At 43.6% G+C, this 23,619-nt stretch overlaps 1 protein-coding gene across 1 annotated transcript in view; it reads left to right on the top strand.

Moving 5' to 3' along the window:
* Positions 1-23,619, top strand: part of LOC126215240 (tyrosine-protein kinase Fer-like) — a 140,965-nt gene that overhangs the window by 70,030 nt on the left and 47,316 nt on the right. Inside the window, exon 4 of the mRNA XM_049941903.1 lies at positions 12,669-12,888. Coding sequence (XP_049797860.1) covers positions 12,669-12,888 — 220 coding nt within the window. The remainder of the gene's footprint in view (positions 1-12,668; positions 12,889-23,619) is intronic.

Genomic DNA, 23,619 nt, shown 5'->3' with positions numbered 1-23,619 from the left:
ATGCTCAGCAGTAACCGATCTAACAAGTGCGCCAGACACTTGTTGTCTTATATAGACTTTGTCGGCCGCAGCGCCGTGTTCTGCCTGTTTACATTTCTCTGTATTTGAATACGCATGCCTATACCAGTTTCTTTGGCTCTTCAGTGTAGTTCACACCCGTTTATTTGTTGTTTTCATTTCTGTGAGACGTCTATGTGATATCTTGCCTGCTCTCACCATTCATCATATTTACTTGCGTCGATAACGTCTTCTAGACACGTGGCTCATATTCTATAACCAGTGTAGAGTGTGACAACTGGCAAGATTACAGAAAGAGAACAAACATATCAATGAGTAGGCTCACAGTTCATAACGTTCTGAATAAATAAATAAATTGCGCGCGGGAGTTTCGAACACAGCTCGCTCGCGTGGTAGTCCAACACCATGGCCACTTAATCACGATGCTGTTAATATTCCAGAAAGGTCTTCATTGCACTTCTTATTCGTGGACTGTTCTCTGTTTCAATTTTGCTTCTTTTTCAGAGTTCAGAACACCTTCTTCCTGTTCTCATGTTTTTTCTGTTCAGATTTTCAATGGCTATCCCTTGGGCCATATTATCAGTAAATCTGGAAAAAGGGGGGGGAGGGGGTACGATGGCTGCTTCTCTAAACTGTTCCTGTTAAAGCATATCGACAAAACAAATTTCGAAATAGAGTAATTTGGGAGCTCTCTATCGATTGGACGCGTAAAATTGCACTTCAAAAATCGGTTTGTGTAGCGGGAAATAAACCGACACTTTCCCACGGGACTGGGTGGGGAATGCAAGACGCGATGAGCAGCACTTTACTGCTCGTTCGAGTCGATTCCAGCTACACGTTGCATAAACGAAACTGCAAATATCTGAGCGAAACACCAGAGGAAAATGCCCCTGATGGTTCTTAAGGTGAGACACCCGGTGTAATCCATCCGAAACCTTCCACCATCTCCGCGTCGATTCCACGTATCCAGTCCTCTTTCGTGATTCTTAAGGGATTAAAGTTTTCTCCGTGGCTTTCCTTTTCATTCCTTCCTCGAGTCCATATTCTGCAATTACTTTCTGTTCTCTTCCTTTTCGTACTACCGAATTCGAGCCTCTCACCGCAGTTACATTTCTGTCTCTCTCAACGATCTGAATAACTTCTTTTATCTAATTACGCTTCGTTTAAATCCCTTCGTCACCTCTGATATTACTAGGCACGTAGACGTCTACCACAACGGTTGGTGATGGCCTTGTTGCTGCCCCTCCTTTGAAAATTCTAATGACGTTTTAATGATTGAGTAGAGTATTGTGATCTCAGTATAACTGACTGGTGGGGAAACTGTTACAAATGAATACCTACCACATAAGAAATAATGTACCATGACCATAGAAAACTGCATTCATGTTCTGAAAATTGCTACACACATAAGAAAAAGTTTTGCATCACTCCGGTTCCCAGGACTCCTGAAGACAGACGTTGACAGTGGATATCGTATCACGGGCACAGTCCCTTTGACTGTTCACAGACGTTACTAACCCCGCCCAAAGATGTAAACAACCATGCATGAGCAGCACCTACAGGGTGTTTCAAAAATGACCGGTATATTTGAAACGGCAATAACAACGAAACGAGCAGCGATAGAAATACACCGTTTGTTGCAATATGCTTGGGACAACAGTACATTTTCAGGCGGACAAACTTTCGAAATTACAGTAGTTACAATTTTCAACAACAGATGGCGCTGCAAGTGATGTGAAAGATATAGAAGACAACGCAGTCTGTGGGTACGCCATTCTGTACGTCGTCTTTCTGCTGTAAGCGTATGCTGTTCACAACGTGCAAGTGTGCTGTAGACAACATGGTGTATTCCTTAGAACAGAGGATTTTTCTGGTGTTGGAATTCCACCGCCTAGAACACAGTGTTGTTGCAACAAGACGAAGTTTTCAACGGAGGTTTAATGTAACCAAAGGACCGAAAAGCGATACAATAAAGGATCTGTTTGAAAAATTTCAACGGACTGGGAACGTGACGGATGAACGTGCTGGAAAGGTAGGGCGACCGCGTACGGGAACCACAGAGGGCAATGCGCAGCTAGTGCAGCAGGTGATCCAACAGCGGCCTCGGGTTTCCGTTCGCCGTGTTGCAGCTGCGGTCCAAATGACGCCAACGTCCACGTATCGTCTCGTGCGCCAGAGTTTACACCTCTATCCATACAAAATTCAAACGCGGCAACCCCTCAGCGCCGCTACCATTGGTGCACGAGAGACATTCGCTAACGATATAGTGCACAGGATTGATGACGGCGATATGCATGTGGGCAGCATTTGGTTTACTGACGAAGCTTATTTTTACCTGGACGGCTTCGTCAATAAACAGAACTGGCGCATATGGGGAACCGAAAAGCCCCATGTTGCAGTCCCATCGTCCCTGCATCCTCAAAAAGTACTGGTGTGGGCCGCCATGTCTTCCAAAGGAATCATTGGCCCATTTTTCAGATCCGAAACGATTACTGCTTCACGCTATCTGGACATTCTTCGTGAATTTGTGGCGGTACAAACTGCCTTAGACGACACTGCGAACACCTCGTGGTTTATGCAAGATAGTGCCCGGCCACATCGCACGGCCGACGTCTTTAATTTCCTGAATGAATATTTCGATGACCGTGTGATTGCTTTGGGCTATCCGAAACATACAGGAGGCGGCGTGGATTGGCCTCCCTATTCGCCAGACATGAACCCCTGTGACTTCTGTCTGTGGGGACACTTGAAAGACCAGGTGTACCGCCAGAATCCAGAAACCATTGAACAGCTGAAGCAGTACATCTCATCTGCATGTGAAGCCATTCCGCCAGACACGTTGTCAAAGGTTTCGGGTAATTTCATTCAGAGACTACGCCATATTATTGCTACGCATGGTGGATATGTGGAAAATATCGTACTATAGAGTTTCCCAGACCGCAGCGCCATCTGTTGTTGACAATTGTAACTACTGTAATTTCGAAAGTTTGTCTGCCTGAAAATGTACTGTTGTCCCAAGCATATTGCAACAAACGGTGTATTTCTATCGCTGCTCGTTTAGATTTTATTGCCGTTTCAAATATACCGGTCATTTTTGAAACACCCTGTATTATACGGAGGGGGTCCGACAGCAGATCATTTCCAATCATTCCACCAGGAATGAGGTACACGGCTCGTGTTGTCCGTAGTTCAACCATGCCTAGACGGTCAATACCGCGGTTCGATCGGGTCCGCATTGTTACTTTGTGCCAGGACGGCCTCTCAACAAGGGAAGTGTCTAGGCGTCTCGGAGTGATCCAAAGCGATGTTGTTCGTACATGGAGGAGATACAGAGAGACAGGAACTGTCGATGACATGCCTCGCTCAGGCCGCCCACGGGTTACTACTACAGTAGAAGACCGCTACCTACGGATTGTGGCTCGGAGGAACCCTGACAGCAACACAACCATATTGAATAATGCCTTTCGTGCGGCCACAGGACATTGTGTTAGGACGCTAACTGTGTCCAATAGGCTGCATGACACGCAAAAATGGTTCAAATGGCTCTGACCACCATGGGACTCAACATCTAAGGTCATCAGTCCCCTAGAACTTAGAACTACATAAACCTAACTAACCTAAGGACATCACACACGTCCATGCCCGAGGCAGGATTCGAACCTGCGACCGTAGCGGTCGCGCGGTTCCAGACTGAAGCACCTAGAACCGCGTGGTCATCCTGGCTGGCCATGATACACAACTTCATTCCCAACGTCCATGGCGAGGTCCATCCTAACCACGGCACCATGCAGCGCGGTAGAGGTCGGCCCAACCATATGCCGAATGGACCGCTCAGGGCCGCCGGGGTGGCCGAGCGGTTCTAGGCGCTACAGTCTGGAACCGCACGATCACTATGGTCGCAGGTTCGAATCCTGCCTCGGGCATGGGTGTGTGTGATGTCCTTAGGTCAGTTAAGTTCTAGGGGACTGATGACCTCAGAAGTTAAGTCCCATAGTGCTCAGAGCCATTTGAACCATTGGCATCACGATCTCTTCACCAATGAGTGTCCTATATTCCCTCAACCAGACAATCGTCGGAGACGTGTTTGGAGACAACCCGGTCAGGCTGAACGTCTTAGACACACTGTCCAACGAGTGCAGCAAATTGAAGGTTCCCTGATGTTTTTGGGTGGCATTATGTAGAGCCGACGTAGCCGCTGGTGGTCATGGATGGCACCGTAACGGCTGTACGATACGTGAATGCCACCTCCGACCGATAGTGCAACCATGTCGGCAGCATATCGGCGAGACATTAGTCTTCATGGACGACAATCCTCGCCCCCATCGTGCACATCTTGTGAATGACTTCCTTCAGGATATCGACATCGCTCGACTAGAGTGGCCAGCATGTTCTCCAGACATGAACCCCATCGAACATGCATGGGATAGACTGAAAAGGGCTATTTATGGACGACGTGACCCACCAACCACTCTGAGGAATCTACGCCGAATCGCCGTTGAGGAGTGGGACAATCTGTACCAACAGTGTCCTGATGAACTTGTGGATATCATGCAACGACGAATACAGGCATGCATCAATGCAAGAGGACGTTCTACTGGGTATTAGAGGTATTGGTGTGTACAGCAGTCTGGACCACCACCTCTGAAGGTCTCGCTGTATGATGGTACAACATGCAAAGTGTGGTTTTCATGAGCAGTAAAAAGGCCGGAAATGATGTTTATGTTGATCTCTATTCCAATTTTCTGTACAGGTTCCGGAACTCTCGGAACCGAGATCATGCAAAACTTTTTTTGATGTGTGTATATTAAATGCTATTATCAGACTCACAGCAACTTGTTCTTCTGGAGCGATCAAGTTTCTAACTGTTGTCGGCTACATAATGACACAGGGAACAATTAAAGACCGCAATTCATCGAATATGTCGACGATGAAGTAAGAAATAAATGAAATGATCGCGTGGAACTGATGGCTGGGAGGCTCCGTTTTTGCACAACATCCAGATATCTTTTATCGTCCTGCAATTTTTTTCATCTTCTGATGACTCTGCACGATGTTATTTGTAACTAATTTACGTTTTTTTCCATATAGTTCAATATCTGTCACCTTGTAAATTGAAAAGAGGCAAACCTACATACATGACACGTCCAGTATTATGGAAATATTATGTCGATGTTGAGTAGAATACACTCTTTGAACTTCTGAAAGTCGGTGGAGCATAACCCAGGGTGCGAAAGGTTATTTACAACTTGTTCACAACCAGACGGTAGTTATAAGAGTTGAGGGGCTTGAAAAGGTAACTAATATTTGAGAACAGGGTGAGACAGTGTTGTAGCTTACCCCAATGTTATTCAATCTGTACATCGAACAAGTAGTAAAGGAAACCGAAGAAAAAGTAAGAGAAGGAATTAAAGTTGTGAGAGAACAAAAAATACTTTTAGGGTTACGAAGGACATTGTAATTCCGTCAGGGATGGGAAAGGACTTGGAAGAGCAGCTGAAACGAATGAATAACATCCAGATAAGAGGATATACTATGAACATCAAAAAAGCAAAACATGGGCAATGGCTTGGTTCAAATGGCTCTGAGCACTATGGGACTGAACTGAGGTCATCAGTCCCTTAAACCTAACTAACCTAAGGACATCCCACACATCCATGCCCGAGGCAGGATTCGAACCTGCGACCGTAGCGGTCGCGCGGTTCCAGACTGTAGCGCCTAGAACCGCTCGGCTATGGGCAATGGAATGAAATGGAATTGAACTAGGCAGTGCTGTAGGAACAAGATTAAGATATGAGATATTAAAAGTAGTAGATACGTTTGGCTATTATTTGCTGAAGTGTAGTTGAATTAAAGCAGGCAATGGTGTGGGAATTCGATTATGAAAAAAAAGTCGATGAGCTGTATAGTAGCAAAGAACTTAAGTAACTACTGGAATACTTAACTTTAATCCATAATTGGTGAACATCGGTCTGACGGTACATGCATCACAAGATAAATAGCAAATGATAACTTGCTAGGTCGTAGCAAATGACGTAGCTGAAGGCTATGCTAACTATCGTCTCGGCAAATGAGAGCGTAATTTGTCAGTGAACCATCGCTAGCAAAGTCGACTGTACAACTGGGGCGAGTGCTAGGACGTCTCTCTAGACCTGCCGTGTGGTGGCGCTCGGTCTGCAATCACTGACAGTGGCGACACGCAGGTCCGGCGTATACTAACGGACCGCGGCCGATTTAAAGGCTACCACCTAGCAAGTGTGGTGTCTGGCGGTGACACCACAAGCTGTTCTATTAGTGCTGGACTGTTGTTGAATTAAAGCAAGTGACGGTATAGGAACTTTTTTAGGAGATCAGACACTAAAAATTGAGTATGAGTTGTGTTAGCAGTGCTCTAGCGTAGTGGAATAAAGCAGGAAGTTCTGCAGGAATTAGTTTTGAAAATGAGGCAGTAAGAGTATGAAACGAATTTTGCTATTAATACACCCAAATAACTGATGATGGCCGAAGGAGAGAGGATGTGAAATGCAGTATGGCTATAGCAAAAGCAGCATTTCTCAAAAACAGAAATTTGTTAAGATAGAATATACGAGTAGAAGGTTTTGCGATGTGAGACTACATAAGATTGGCTGAGCAGTAGATTGTTAGATCGTATAAGTGGTGTAGGTTGGAAAGATTCCATAACTGATGTATATTGATCAGGCAGAGCATTATGGCCAGCGACCTACTGTCGGTATGAACCTGTCCAGGCCACAGCAGCGTCACCTGGCGTGGAATGACTGTTAGTCAGGCACATGCACGGTGCGTGTAGTATCAGAGAGCATGCTGTCCGTGTGAACAATGGGGAAGGCGCTCGATCCATCTCAGTTTGACTGAGGGCAGATTGTGTTGGCCCAGAGGCTCGCCACGAGCATTTCGGAAACTGCACGACTTGTCGGGTGTTCGAGGAGTGCTGTGGAGAGTGGCTTCAACCAACGTGAAGCCATGCCCAGACGTCGTGGGTTTGGGTAACTGCCCCTTACTACAGATGTCGTGCGCTGGGCAGACTGGTAAAAACAGGACAGCCGGCAAACTGTGGCAGAACTAACATCAGACTTTAATGCTGGGCAGAATACAAATGTGTCTGAATAAACAGTGCACTGTAGGGTTAAGGGGGGTAGGACGTCAAACGGGCCGACTTGGAGCAGGAGAGACACCACAGGACATTTTAATTTCCACTTTCTATACTTCTACGAATAAATTCATAAAAATTTGTCAGCATGACCAGGAAGGAGTAAGCATTCACAATAATAGCAGTGGAAGTTAAAAAAAAAAACTAACAAAATTTTTTTTACATGTGAACAAAAATGGTTCAAATGGCTTTGAGCATTATGGGACTTAACTTCTGAGGTCATCAGTCCCCTAGAACTTAGAACTACTTAAACCTAACTAACGTAAGGACATCACACATATTCATGCCCGAGGCAGGATTCGAACCTGCGACCGTAGCGGTCGCGCGGTTCCAGACTGTAGCGCCTAGAACCACTCGGCCACCCCGGCCGGCTTACATGTGAAAGTTCATCATTTTTTTCACTTCTATTGGCTGTGTTTGTTGCTATAGGTACGCGTTTCTTCATAAGTAAGAGAGATTCTTCGATGAATTTTGCACAGCATACGAACCATACTTACAGGTGTATGAAACTCTAGAAATTATTTAACTTATGAAAAAAATGAGTGTGATGTTATATTTTAAACTTCATGTTTAGAAAAAGTTCAAATTTTATAGTTAATTATGTCAATTTTTACCACAGTTTTTAATAGATTTGGAAAATTCTAGAGTTTGATACACCTGTAACTATGGTTTGTATGTTGTGCAAAATACATCGAAGAATCTCCCTTACTTATGAAGAAAAGTGTACCTATAGTAACAAATGCAGCCAATGGCAAGCGAAAAAAAGGTGAAATATGTGGTGTCACCGCTAGACACCACACTTACTAGGTGGTAACTTAAATCGGCCGCGGTCCTGTAGTACATGTCGGACCCGCGTGTCGCCACTGTGGGATCGCAAACCTAGCGCCACCACAAGGCAGGTCTCGAGAGACTGAGGAGACCTCGTCCCAGTTGTACGGACAACATAGCTAGCGATTGGACGTGCTAAGCCTTGCTCTCATTTGCCGAGAGATAGACAGTAGAATAGCCCTCTGCTAAGTTAACTGGCGACCACCTAGCAAGGCGCCATTTGTATCAGTGCCTATAGCTTACTAATATTCAAGAGAGATGTATTCCAAGGACTAATTAAAAGTTAAGTAACAAGCATCTACGTACTTTTCTTCTTATTCATTTATAAGTCTCATGTTCCAGACTTCACGCCCGTCTGCGTTAGCATTGCGTGCCCTATCGGCTACAGCATTGTGTCTAGGCTGTATGGTCTAGACACAACAAAATACAAATGTCAAAAAAATAAATTATTTTCTTATAGTTTTGATCTTCCACCACTATAAGTGTAAATCCTGAATCCTTTCTGGTCATTCTGACGAAATCTTATGAATTTATTTTTAAAAGTATAGACAGTGGAAATTAAAATGTTCTGTGGTGTCTCTCCTGCTCCAAGTCGTCCCGTTTGACGTCCTACCCCCCTTAAGTTTAGTTTATTCCAGATAATGTTAATTCGTGACGGTGTAAGTCAAAATATTGATGGGATTAGTAGTAATCCTAGAAATGTTCTAGTCATAAAGATGGACCTCAGCCGACGACAATGAGATCGGCAGCTATGACTGAAATTGGTACGTGACCATCGACACTGGACGTTGGCGCAGTGACAGAGCGTTGCACAGTCTGATGAATCCCGATAATTTCTTCATCATGCTGATGGCGGGGGGGGGGGGGGGGGGGGGCGGGGGAACAGCAGCTCCATGACACCTGTATTGTGGGATGGAGACAACCTGGTGGCAGCTCCATTATGCCCTGGAGAACATTCACGTTGGCATCTGCGGTATAGTCAATGCCCACACAGTGGCGCCTGCAGCTGCGTGGCCACGGTCATACAGCCAACGGCCGGCACGCCCCGCTTATGCGCAGCTCTGCACAGCTGTACAGCTCATGCGTGGGCCTCACGCGCTGAGTGCCTCCACACTGTCGTGGCAACCCCGGCCGGCGTCCCCCCAAGCGATAGTCACGTGAGGCGGCGCCACCAATCATAACAGCATAACAGGACACGAGAGGCGGACTCAGTTACAGCGGGCATATTCCTCCGCCACTCGCCCTATACAGCCGCATACGCCGCCACTCCTGGATCCTTCCAAAACCCAGGTGATCATTGTAGGCAAAACCACCCCTTCCTTCCGCCTCCTCGATTTCTACATCACCATCTATGGCCATCCTATCGCCCTCACCCCCACCCTAAAGTACCTTGGTGTCACCCTTGACCGTCGCCTCTCCTGGACCCCCCACCTCCGGGCGACCCAAGCCAAGTCACACTCCTGACTCTGTCTACTCAAGCTCCTTTCTAGCCGTACTTGGGGCCTGGACCCCTCCACCATCCTCCATACCTATAAATCCCTCGTTCGCCCTATCCTTTGCTACGCCCACCCTACCTGGATCTCTGCTCCCCCTACCTTTTACAAATCCCTTCAGATCCTAGAGCGCCATGCTCTCCGCCTCGAATATCGCATCTGTCTCCCCTCCCCCACGCGGATCCTGTACGATCTCATTCCCTTCCCCCACCTCCTCCTTTTCCTCGAACAGATACGGATCCTCTACACCTCCCATAAACTCGATCCTCCTCACCTGCTTGTCTCTCCCATCCTCTCCTGCCCCCGTCCGATGCTGCGCCTGTACTTCCAAGTCCCACCTGCTCTCAATCTCTCCACCCTCCTTACCCTCTCCCAAGGTGGCTTCCGACAGCTCCCCCTCCCTGATGATGCCCTCCTCCCCTCCATCTACCCCTCCTGCCAACTTTGATCCTCCCTCCCTCTTCCTGTGTTTGTTCCTATGGGCACCCTCTCTCCCTTCTCTCCCCCTTTGCTCACTCCTCCCTTTCTCCCCACTCCTCCCCCGGGCTTCCCCTACCCCCATACCTCCATTCCTCCTACCCTCTCCTCTGCATTTTCATCTTTGCTCTCCCCTCTCCGTCCCCCTCCCCCTTCTCCCCAGACTCGCACACGTTATGTGGACATCCGCGTGCCGGTGATCATCGCCATCAGTTTCTCGTGTGTGTGCCATCGTGTTTGTGTTTAGTGTTCGCCGTCACGCTCCTACATTCACCTGTGCCGTCGAAGTCGTCAGTGTTTGTGCGCTGTGCCGACGGTTTTTCGTGTGTTTCTCGTCGAGTGTGAACGGCTTCGTGTTTTTTGTATTCTGTGTCTACCGTTTTTTTGCCCGCCAATTTGTTCAATCTCTTATGTGTCTTCTTTATGTTTTCTCATTGTTAACTCTGAGGCTGAAGAGCAGCGTAAGATGCTGCTGCCAGCCTACCTGATGTACAGGTGTTGAAATAACAATAAAGGAAAGAAAACCACGCCTGGCAGTCTCGTGTTGGGCTACCTACCTGCTACGTCGACGTCGCACCCAGGAACGATGCTACACTGTGCTACGGCTGTTTACCGTACCGGACTTGGACTCTGCAGCCCAGTCGCTGCTCTTGATCAAGCACCAAGTTGTGTTAGTATTGTGGAACTGTTGGCAATAAACAGAATTTGGAACTCACGCCAATCATTATTTGTTGTTTCTCCAATTATGGATACAACAGCATCTGTGGGTACAGTGGAGCTCTTGCAAGGCGCCATGATGGTCAAGGAGTTGTGTACACTGGTTGCAGACCACATACACTCCTTCATGGCGCTCATGTTTCACAATAGCAGTGGTGTTTTCAGCATGTCACAAGGCCAGAAATGTGATGGAGTGGTTTGAGGAACACAGCGGCGAGGTCCAACTGATGTGTTGCTCCCCCCCCCCCCCCCCCCCTTACCCAACTCGCCAGATGTGGACCTGATTGAACACGGACGTGACGTCAGAGCTCACCACCACCTCCAGGGAATTCATGGAAATTACACTACTGGTCACTAAAACTGCTACACCATGAAGATGTGCTACAGACGCGAAATTTAACCGACGGGAAGAAGATGCTGTGATATGCAAATGATTTGCTTTTCAGATCATTCACACAAGGTTGCTGCTGATGGTGACACCTACAACGTGCTGACAGAAGGAAAGTTTCCAACAGATTTCTCATACACAAACAGCAGTTGACCGGTGTTGCCTGGTGAAACGTTGTTGTGATGCCTCGCGTAAGGAGGAGAAATGCGTACCATCACGTTTCCGACTTCGATAAAGGTCGGATTGTAGCCTATCGCGATTGCGGTTTATCGTATCGCGACATTGTTGCTCGCGTTGGTCGAGATCCAATGACTGTTAGCAGAATATGGAATCAGTGGGTTCACGAGGGTAAGACGGAACGCCGTGCTGGATCCCAACGGCCTCGTATCACTAGCAGTCGAGATGACAGGCATCTTGTCCACATGGCTGTAACGGATCGTGCAGCCACGTCTCGATCCCTGAGTCAACAGATGGGGACGTTTGCAAGGAAACAACCATCTGCACGAACAGTTCGACGACGTTTGCACCAGCATGGACTATGAGCTCGGAGACCACGGCTGCAGTTACCATTGACGCTGCATCACAGACAGGAGAGCCTGCGATGGTGTACTCAATGACGAACCTGGGTGCACGAATGGCAAAATGTCATTTTTTCGGATGAATCCAGGTTCTGTTTGCAGCATCATGATGGTCGCATCCGTGATTGGCGACATCGCGGTGAACGCACATTCGAAGCGTGTATTCGTCATCGCCATACTGGCGTATCACTCAGCGTGATGATATGGGGTGCCATTGGTTACACGTCTTGATCACCTCTTGTTTGAACAGTGGACCTTACATTTCAGATGTGTTACGACACGTGGCTGTACCGTTCATTCGATCCCTGCGAAACACTACATTTCAGCAGGATGATGCACGACCGCATGTTGCAGGCCGTGCCTTTCTGGATACGAAAAATGTTCGACTGCTGCCCTGGCCAGCATATTCTCCAGATCTCTCACCAATTGAAAACGTCTGGTCAGTGGTGGCCGAACAACTGGCTCGTCACAATACGGCAGTCACTACTCTTGATGAACTGTGGTATCGTGTTGAAGCTGCATGGGCAGCTGTACCTGTACACGCCATCCAAGCTCTGTTTGACTCAATGCCCAGGCGTATCAAGGCCGTTATTACGGCCAGAGGTGGTTGTTCTGGGCACTGATTTCTCAGTATCTATGCACCCAAATTGCGTGAAAATGTAATCACATGTCAGTTCCAGTACAATATATTTCTCCAATGAATACCCGTTTCTCATCTGCATTTGTTCTTGGTGTAGCAATTTTAATGGCCAGTAGTGTGGGTGACTTGTGTGCACAGATGTGGTTCGAAGGCCCTCCAGTGACCTACCAAGGTTTCGCTGCTTCCACGCCATGTTATGTCAGCACTATTATTTGTGCCAGGGTGGACATACCAGCTAAAAGGTATGTGGTCATAATGTTCTGGCTGATCAGTGTAGGGTTGCTCAAACAAAATGGAGAGAAAATAAATTTGAGCCTCAGAACTACCAGATGACCATGAAGGGGACACTGTGTGGATGTTGCAGGGTCAGTTCGGTGAAGTGCGCCTGGCCGTGCTGCGTAACACCGGTAAGCATGTGGCGGTGAAGAAGTGCCTGAGGGACGGCGATGTGACGCTGGGGCAGCAGAGGGCGCTGCTGGAGGAGGGCCGGCTGATGCGCAGGTACCAGCACCCCAATGTGGTGCGCTTCATTGGCTTCTGCCTGGACGCCCGCTCCCCCATGGTCATCTTGGAGTATGTGAAAGGTGCGTTTGCAATACTACACCTCCCTCTCATTTTACTTCTTTAATTCTGTAGCAATACAAGGACATTCTACAGCATGTTGAGAGGCACCCACATGCCTTGCTCGTACTGTGGCATCAAGCCGTCAGGCCTGTGAGATGAGTGGTCTGCCAAGCGAGTGGATTCATTCTTATTTATCGAGTAACATGAGCTCTAGTACTCACAATTAAGTTACAAATTATCGAAGAGATTGGGTCAATGGACATGTGTGTTCCAGTCAGACGAATCAAGTATCTTGCGATACGCAAGGTAAAAGGAGGCTCAAAATGTACTCTGCACCACAGACGAACTCCATTGGGTACAGCATTGTGCTGTGGAGGACATTCACCTGGGTTTCCATGGGACCTGTGGCTGTAATCCACTGCGCCATGACAGCTGTGAACGACATGAACATTATTATGGACAACCTGCACCCCTTCACGCTTGATGGCATTTTTCAGCAGAATAACTGCCACTTTATAGCGATGAAACGGTTTGAAGATGTAAAGTGAACTCACATTGCTGGTTTGGAAACCAAATTCTCATGACATGATGAGAAGCACCCGCGTGCTTTGCACATACTGTGGCATCAAGTAGTCCGGCCTGCGAGATGAGTGGTCTGCCAAGCAAGTGGATTCATTCTTATTTATCGAGTAACATGAGCTCTAGTACTCACAATTAAGTTACAAATTATCGAAGAGATTGGGTCAATGGACATGTGTCTTTCAGTCAGACGAATCAAGTATCTTGCGACATTGACCCGGAGGTAGTGCCTGGATACGCAAGGTAAAAGGAGGCTCAAAATGTACTCTGCGCCACAGACGAACTCCATTGGGTGCAGCATTGTGCTGTGGAGCACATTCACCTGGGTTTCCATGGGACCTGTGGCAGTAATCCACTGCGCCATGACAGCTGTGAACGACATGAACATTATTATGGACAACCTGCACCCCTTCACGATTGATGGCATTTTTCAGCAGAATAACTGCCCACTTTATAGCGATGAAACGGTTTGAAGATGTAAAGTGAACTCACATTGCTGGTTTGGACACCAAATTCTCATGACATGATGAGAAGCACCCGCGTGCTTTGCACATACTGTGGCATCAAGTAGTCCAGCCTGCGAGATGAGTGGTCTGCCAAGCGAGTGGATTCATTCTTATTTATCGAGTAACATGAGCTCTAGTACTCACAATTAAGTTACAAATTATTTTCCTGTTTGAATATTACGCAACGGAAACGGATAACGCAAATCTGACTATTAGTAATTTACACAACTCTCACTGTTCACTACGCACTGGCAATACCACATTTTCTTTCTTACCCAATGGCTTTGATCAACACGTGGCCATCGCACTGAATATGAATGGCGCACACATTATAAATTCTGGATATCATGACTACAGACTATTCGAAGGAAAAAGCCACCAATCTTTTTCCTTTCACTATCTTTTTTATTCTGATAATTTCTATAACGTAAACACACCATCACATTTCCAGAATGAGATTTTCACTCTGCAGCGGAGTGTGCGCTGATATGAAACTTCCTGGCAGATTAAAACTATGTACCCGACCGAGACTCGAACTCGGGACCTTTGCCTTTCGCGGGCAAGTGCTCTACCATCTGAGCTACTGAAGCACGACTCACGCCCGGTCCTCACAGCTTTGTTTCTAACAGTATCTCGTCTCCTACCTTCCAAACTTTACAGAAGCTCTCCTGCGAACCTTGCAGAACTAGGAGGAGAGCTTCTGTAAAGTTTGGAAATACTAAAATTGCATGAAATACACCACACTGGCAACATTACAACAGAAGGAATAGGCACAACGCTATAATTACATCACTTTCAGCTTTCCCCACTTCAATTAATATTCATCCCAGTTTCACACGACACTGCCCCACTTCGTAACTTTTCTTTCCTACTATGAACTCTGGAGGATATATGCACGTCTTCCTGTGCAATGCAAGCCAAGTAGCGTTGCTGGATAGACGGCTGACTCACCTTGCTTCACTCTCAGAGTATTATAGTTTGAATCCAGAGTCACACGGAAACATAACACGCAAAGTAATATTAAGAACATATTCGTCACACACGCGAGTCCTCAACTGATACCATGGACGAGTACTTCTCTTTATCCTTTGTCTCATACACAGATTGAATTGAGACTCACACAGTACTCACCACGTGGAAGTACTCGTCTCTAATTTCAAGTCCTGCACACGCCATTTCTTAAATATTTCCAACTTATAGTACACACGCCAGTAATTCAGCTTAACTTAAGCACTCGGAAGTATTTCAACTTATTTCTACACGTGCTTTCATTGTGACCGTTGGTCACTTCCGAAGGTTACTATGATCCCCTTACTATTACCTGCCTGTCATTTAATTCTCCCCTCAAAAGTTCCTGAAACAGAGAAATGATTATTCCAAACTACTCTTAAGTATTTCACATGCATGCCATGTCTCCACTCTTTTGTCTTTACGGAGCACACCTAAGACAGGTCTTACCAACACAAGATCCAGCGCCAGAGTGCTGAAACAGGGCCGTTCTTCAGGTCAGCTCGCACCTCCGTCGCGGTGGGGGAGCACCTTGCTACCGTATTGGTCAGCCACATTTCAGGCACCCAAATCTCACGAAAATTTCATCTCTTTGGTTCCACCAAAGGTGACCAAAGGATCGTCTCAAAGATGATTATATATTGCCCACTCACTATCTGCGGTTAGCAGACGAACATACATTCATTCATTTCACATATCTCACTAAATTGGATATAGGGATTTATTTTGTGGGAGTGCACATGTGATCAATTAAATAAATAAATTGTCCTTCTTTCCTACACTGGTATCTGGCTTCAGTGTATTAAGTGTAATTGAGTTATTATTACAAAAAATATGTTGTTCTGACAAGAATAACGAAGAATGTTGTACCTATTTTCAGTGTCGGGCGGTACTGTACCCTTTCAATGTAACATAAATGTTTGGCAGAACTTTCAAGAAACAGTCTTCACATGTAGAGGAATAACATGTATTGTATGGAGATGGGAAAAGAAACAATTGATTTCCATGTTACAGCTCAATTTCTCTTCACAATCACATCAGCGAATCTTCTGAGACCAAAAAATCTGCACATCACAAAAGAGCGATACCAGTTGTTCACAGATTGATGTTCATACAGGTATCGACGGAAAATGCAAAAATTCTGAAGTTTCACAGCCGATGAATGATAGTGTGTTGCTGCAGCACTGTGTGCACACACTGTCAAGGGTTGTAAACAGGGGAGATATCGACACCAGGGCATGTTGTGGATTTAATTCCACCTACTCAGTTGGACAGTAACTATGCCTCACAGACAGGCGCATGAGCATTAATTGCGTATGTCAGCATTTGAGAAAGAGCTCAAAGAGTAATGGCCGAATTGCTCAACATTGGAGTTGGAGCGATGCTACTATTCAATGATGTTGGCAAGAAGGGATGAAACATGCCCAAACACAGTCTCGAGGAGGAAGCCATCGACCTAGAGAGACGACACAATGGAGGACCCAGCAGTTGTCAAAGAGCCACTCAGAGCTCCAGATTCATCATCATCATCGATATGACGCGCAACTGTTGCTTCATTCACCCCAAGGACCATTAATAGGTGCTCACAGAAAGGGGGGCGACTACCATTGACCTTCATACACCAGCAAGCTCGTTTTCAGTGGTGTAGAGCACATTCATCTTGGAATCTCATTCATTCGATATGAGCCCTGATGATTAGCGGAGACGTGTCTGAGGACTCTCCAGGCAGCGGTGGGATATCAACCTGGCTGACGCCCACCACAAGCCCTGGAAACCAGAAATGACGGTCTGAGCTGTCATTTCTTTCCACAACAGGACCAGTTTGATTGTCATCCTTGGCACGGTTACAGCATAGCGGTATGTCAACGATATTTTACATCCTGTTTTGTTGCCCTTCTTGGCACGTCATCCAGACCTTACATTTCAGCAAGATAATGCTCACTCCCACATGCCGTGAGTGTCTACTGCTTGTGTCCGTGCTTGGCAAACCATACCTTGGTGGGAAAGGTCACCAGATGTCATGAAACTAGTCGCAATTAATGAATCATTCTGTGGTTGCGCGTCATATCAATTACTTTGTAACTTCTGGTTTGTTTTTGAAACGCTCTGCTAAACCCACAGCACAGGACAGGTAGTTTAAGTTGTGGAAAGGGGCCAAAATAAGTGGCTGTCAGTTACACTTGAGCATACAACCTCGAGCATACAACCTTTTATTTGATCAAACATTACAAGAGCCAAGAAATTAAAAAAAAACACTGCTTTAATTTTGGAACTTAATTAGCGGCTGAATGCGCCGTAGCCGGCCGATGTGGCCGAGCGGTTCTAGGCGCTTCAGTCTGGAACCGCGCTGCTGCTGCAGTTGCAGGTTCAAATCCTGCCTTTGGCATGGATGTGTGTGATGTCGTTAGGTTAGTTAGGTTTAAGTACTTTCTAAGTCTGGGGAAATGATGTTAAGTTCCATAGTGCTTAGAACCATTTGGATGTGCGATACAATCTCATGCCTTAAGGGCAAGACCACTTTAATTTAAAAATGGCTGAAAGCCAATAACTTAAAGCACAACCAAAATCAGAAATTTAAAAGTCAAAGCCTTATCTTAAAACAGTTCCTTAATTAAAGGCCCAAAGAATCTGACACATTAAGAGCAAACAACTTAAATTCAATATCGGCTGAAGGCCCAAAGAATCCTACACTTTAAGAGAAAAACAACTTTAATCTAAAAATCGGCTAGGAGCCATACAAGTAAAAACAACAAGAACAAACAAGAAAAGGCAGTACACTCAAGGGCACTCAGAAGTTCTGAGGGTTGGCCTGGAATTCAAACACTAATGCTTGCTTAGGTGAGACAGGCTGTCGGCCCAACCATATTCGATCTGACGACGACAACCCAACTGACAGACAGTCAACAGACCCACCGACAAGATAACCTCCGCTTCACCCGACCAGCACACAACAGGCAGTTCAATGGAACAACGTAGAAGGTATTGGCGCCCACAACCAATTATACATTGAGCTGTCAAACTACACACCGTGCTGGACAGCGACAACCCAATGAGGAAACTACACTGCCTAAATTTACGTAAATGGCCAGGGCAGGTAACCAGAACGTTAACGGCCACAAGGCAGAAGATTCTGCTGGTGCACTTCAATTCAAATACCCAAGTACAGTTAAACTCCACCGGAGGGTGGCTTAAATTTGCCAACTTGAAAACAGACGTTGTTGCTTGCAGGAATATCCCAACAGTCGACAACGAATTCCAAATGACACAATGTGAACAGTCGTGACTAGCTGGTAGATTAAGTCAAACCTCAACTTTCATGTCCAGGATCGGTGAGCCACGAAGCTCGTAGCAATGGGAACAGCACCACACACTCCGACACCGCATAGAGGTCGCCAGCAGGCCCGGCCAAACTAGCACTGTGGAGATTTCCTCGCTGCTCCACACCAATCGACCAAGTGCCCACACACAGCCCAGCCAGAAACTATAAGCGCCAGGCCAAAGATAGTCCAAGGTGCGAATATCGATACACACCATTAATGCCACCCGCGGAAAGAGAGGATAACAGCATAATCACGATAACTGCGGCAGACTAAACACAGAATAGCAACCAAGGTTTAATGCAATGCATGGCATGAGCCAGCCATGGCTCAGTTTTGTCTGATGGTTTTAAAAAACCAAGTATGCAGCAATCCCGTTGATAAGGTTGAAGTGCTCCGGCAGCGAACTGCATACTCTCGTCACATGTCGCGAGATGATGTGGGTGCGCCTGAAACAGTTCATAACTCAGTACATTGATGAGGGCCGTATTGTACCCAAGTGTGGGTATGACAGCTGGAACATGTCCCAAGGAGTTACAAGTATTCATTAAATTACAGTATTTGGCACGCTTAAGTAAGTGTTGCATTTCTTGTTAAGGTATTCTGTGAAATTTGACCCTATTTACGTGAGGACTTACCGAAAACGTCACATAGTACGCAAAAAATTATCAGCATTTGTAAGTAGAGCGATCGAAACATATGTGATAACTACTGTGGCATATTCACATTCTCCATGGCTGGTAAAAATTTTACTACAATTGTGTTGAATCGGCTCCAGACTCCTTCTGAGACTGTACTTCCAGAATCTCAGTGCAAATGTCGTCCCTATGGAGGAACTATTAATGTGATCGTCTGTGCACAACTGCAGTATAAGTGCAGGGAACAACATAAGCCTTTACTACTTGTTCCCTATGAGCTAGAAAAAGTCTTTTGATATAGTGCCCAGAGGAACTATTTGGGAGATCTTAAAACGTTTTGGCTGCCCTGAACACTTTGTTAAACTGATTCAAGCTTTCCATGACGACATGTCTGGGCAAGTGCTATACGATAATGGTACATCTGACAAATTCCGAATTTCTGACGAACTGAAAGGATGTGTCCTCACTCCAACTTTGTTTGCTCTGTACATAGCAGCCATGCTTCAGGAGACGTAGGTCTGTAAAGAATGCAAGAGTACAAACTAAATACAAATTGGACAGAGGACTATTTAATAAGTCCAGACTGCGCTCTAAAACGTTCACAAGCTTCACTACAGTACACTGATAACTCACACACCCACAAAGCTGCAATTGTAAATTGTTTTGGTACGCCACATAAACAGTTTGGCATGACCATCAACATCAAAAAGACAAATGTACTAGCATAGCCAGATCCTGGAACTACCTTTCTGGATCTAAATGTCTCTATTTGAGCACACCTTTGGAACAAGTGGATCAGTTTCTCTATCTAGAAAGTATATTACCAACTAACTCCTTGCTGTGAAAGCACATGGAGAACACGATGTGTGCCACATATGTTGCTTTTGGACGTCTCCTACATTGGGTCTTCCTGAATAAATAGCTGACACTATGCACCAAACTGATGGTGTATCAAGCAGTTGTTTCTCCCCTAATCTATGGTTGCGATAGCTGGAGGCCACATCGCCATGATCTTAAGAAATTAGAATGCTTCAACCATCACAAGCTTAGGTACATTATGAACACCAAGCTGGGCAACTTCACTTCAAACACTACGCTTCATTAGAAGGCAAAGATGTATTGTATAGAAGCCATAGTTGTTGGTCACCAACTCAGATGGACTGTGTATGACGGACGGATGAACAACAACAAACTGCCTCGACAAATTTTTTATAGTGAAGTGAGCCCACGTAGGCTCCTCTGAAGTGCTATAAGGACCAAGTCAAGGAGAATATCTGTGGCAGGAAAATGAGAAACGTCAGAAATGCAAACTTCGCCAGGTGCAGCCATGCCTTTCACCTTCTGTTATGTGTAATGTTATGTGGCTGCATGTTTCGTACTAGGATTGGTCTGCTAAGCCAACATAGGCGTCTCCATACTTGAACTGCCATGCAGTAATGGAAACCCAGGAGAAAAATTAAAACTCGGATATATCTGTCCCAAACCGAAAACGTTTAAAGTCAAATACCTTTGCACTAGATAGGGCAGTATTTGATATTGCACCTACTGCCAGCTGGCAGCAACACAGTTATAATCATCTTTGAAATTGCATGTTTGCATTATATAGTACAAGCGTTTTACTCAAGTTCTCGTATAGTTCCACTAGTGTCAGTTTTTGTAACTCCATGCACTGATGAGCCAAACCATTATGACCACTGTCCACCCACTGCTCGCTTTGTGGCCGTGTAACATGACAAGGAAAAGTATGCGAGCAGAGTGGAGACAAATGGGGGATCATTCCGTCGCCAGTGTGGGAGGCAAATGGGGAAATACACTGACGTAAGCAACTTTGATAAAACACATATTGTTATGGTCTGATACTTGAGAACGAACATTTCGGAAAAGTCGAAGCTGATCAGCTGTTCGCATGTTACTGTCGTGAGCATATACTGCCTTTGTCACAAAAGTTCTAGGACAGGTTTTTTTCCTGAATTTACAGCACTTTGTTACATGGTATGTGTGATCCTAGAAATGATCTTGGCCATGTTTCTGTACAAACTCACTAGGTGGCAGGGCTGTGCATAGCAACCACTGTTTGGAGAGACATAGTCAATGCTGATTGTGAACAAAGAGCAGAAAGTTAAGTTCTGTGTTAAGCTTGGGAAAACCTCTAGTGAAGCGTGGACATTGATTAAGGAAGCATATGTGGGCAAAGCACTCTCAAAAAGTCGTATTTCGAGTTGCATAAAAAGTCGCGCGAAGGCAGAGATTCAGTGCAAGACGATCCCAGAGCTGGTGGCCTGTCTACAGCACATACTGTGGACACAAGTGATTATGCGAAAAATAAGATTTAAAATTACACAAGTAAACAAGGAAGTTTCAAGAAAAATGAAAATGGTGGAAATATTATGCAAGAGCACATTAGTTTAAGATCAAAAATGTATGCTTATTGAGTAGATGAAAAAGAATATAAAATCTAAAATGCTAAAAAATCTGTCTGAGAAAGTGTAATTAGTTTTGATGATTATAAAAACGTACAGACAACAAAATAAAATTAAATAAATTATTTAAACACGAATTGTCTGTAGTTGAATATAGTAAAATTTTTATAAAATCTGATGATGATAAATGTATTATATTAGAGGAGGGAATAAGTGCTTTACTATATAGAGAATATAAAATAAAACATCTAACAAATTAAAGTAAAAACCTTAAAACGTGATCTTAGTTAAAAAATGTTTTACAATATTTTTTCGTGATAGGGTAATTTTTGTTGTCTTTTCATATATCTTTTATAAAAGGATTAGCCAAAAAATTGAACCTGTCGCCAATTCTTTTCCTTTTTTCCTAATCGCAAGCTTTTTTCTATTTCCTTGAACCATCACATCTATGAATATATGCAGAAGAAATTTTTTACTTCCTTTTCACAATTTTTGAAGTAAATGTGTTTGTATTCAAGTTAGTGATAAGTTCTTTTATATGTTTTGACTTACTTTCTCTATAGTTATTTTGTTTCTTTTTTGTACAATCAATACAACTAATTCTAAGGCATATGCATCCTTGTTATATTTAGTTCTTCGTTAATTTTTTTCTTGTTTACACAATGGACTAATCATTTTATTAACATTTTACATTTAAATACAAAAAATTATTTTTATTAATAAGAATAAGAATTTAATGAATTTAATTACATGTTAATAGAGTATTTTTTATATCTTAAAGTAAAATATTATATTTAAGGAAAAACAAATGTTGATAATTATTTATGAGGAATTATTTAGAATTAATTATCAACCTAATTTTTCAAATTTATCAAAAGAAGGAAAAATATATTGGATATTATTGGTTGACGTATTATTTCGTAATTTTGACAAATTTTTCCAGAAAAGCAATTTTTGTGATTTAATTATAAATTTCCTCAGAATATGAAATTAATTTTTGAAATACTTTTTCCGTTAATAAATTTTAAATATTGTTTATAACGATTTTTATATAAATCTAATAAACTAAAAGTCTTAAAACCAAAATTAAAATTCTAAAATAATTCTGACATTGGGTCATTTTTATTAACCTTTGTTTTAATATCAAAAAATGTTCTTCCTTCTTTAAGAAAATAATAACCATCCAATACCAAACAAGATTAAATTTTCAATAACTAACTCCATTTATTCAGAAACAATTATATTATATAATTTTATTTCAACTCATTGTTATATGGATTATTAAATTCTAACCATTTAACATTGTTTGTTTCAAATGTTTCTTTTGACAAGTTTGCTAACCATACTTTTTCAAACTTTAAATTTGGTTTTAGTAACTTACAAATTTCTTAATTAAAAGTTTTTCAATAAGATTTTTTTCATTTTCTTGGTTTACATGTCTGATTTCATTTTATTGTTGATTATTTGTGTTATTTGAGCCGACAAGTTAACTAAATTAACCCATTTATAATTTTCTTGTAAATTAAATGATTCGACACATTTTTCTGTTAATAGCATAATAAATCATTCAACAACAGATGCTTTTAATTCGCTAATAGTTAAATAAGGGTAAATATTAAATTTTTTTAATCCTTCAAATGCTTTATCATAAAATTCTTTACCATTATGTTTGTAAATTTTTTTATTTTTTTCCACTTGTATAATTTTTCAAAAACTTCAACTGTATTTTTACCTGTTCCCACTTTAACTGGAATGCCCAGCAAATTTTTAAAATATGTCAATAATAATTAGCAAACATTTATATTCATTATTAATTTCTTTATTCTGTCTAATGTACCATGAATCCATTTCGACTAAGGCAGCTTACGATAAATTAGCTATTGAAATTGAAATTACATTTTTTGTAAATTTTTTCGCATTGATTTCGATTCATTAATTTATAATTTCTTAATGAATATGTAATCAATTAACTGCAATGTTTTTAACAACTTTTTTTTTGTACCACAAATTGAACAATTGCTTCAGTTCTTTGTTTTGTTTTCCTAAGTCTTGTTGTATGAAGATTATGTGTTTCAGAAAATCTATTACACTTCAAATAGTAGATGTGATTGGCATTTATATAGGCAAAAAATGTTTTAGTCTTAAATTATTTCACATAATATAATTAATTTTACATCAACTGCAATAGAATCTTCTAAGCTAATAACCAGAAAATTAGATTTGTACACTATTTTTATTGATTTGGTAGACTTAGTTCACATACAAACAATAATAAATAATTCT

Source organism: Schistocerca nitens, chromosome 12 (genome assembly GCF_023898315.1).
Source record: "Schistocerca nitens isolate TAMUIC-IGC-003100 chromosome 12, iqSchNite1.1, whole genome shotgun sequence".
Lineage (NCBI taxonomy): Eukaryota > Metazoa > Arthropoda > Insecta > Orthoptera > Acrididae > Schistocerca > Schistocerca nitens.
The sequence above is the reverse complement of the archived record's forward strand: the minus strand, read 5'-3'. Positions and strand labels throughout refer to the sequence as shown.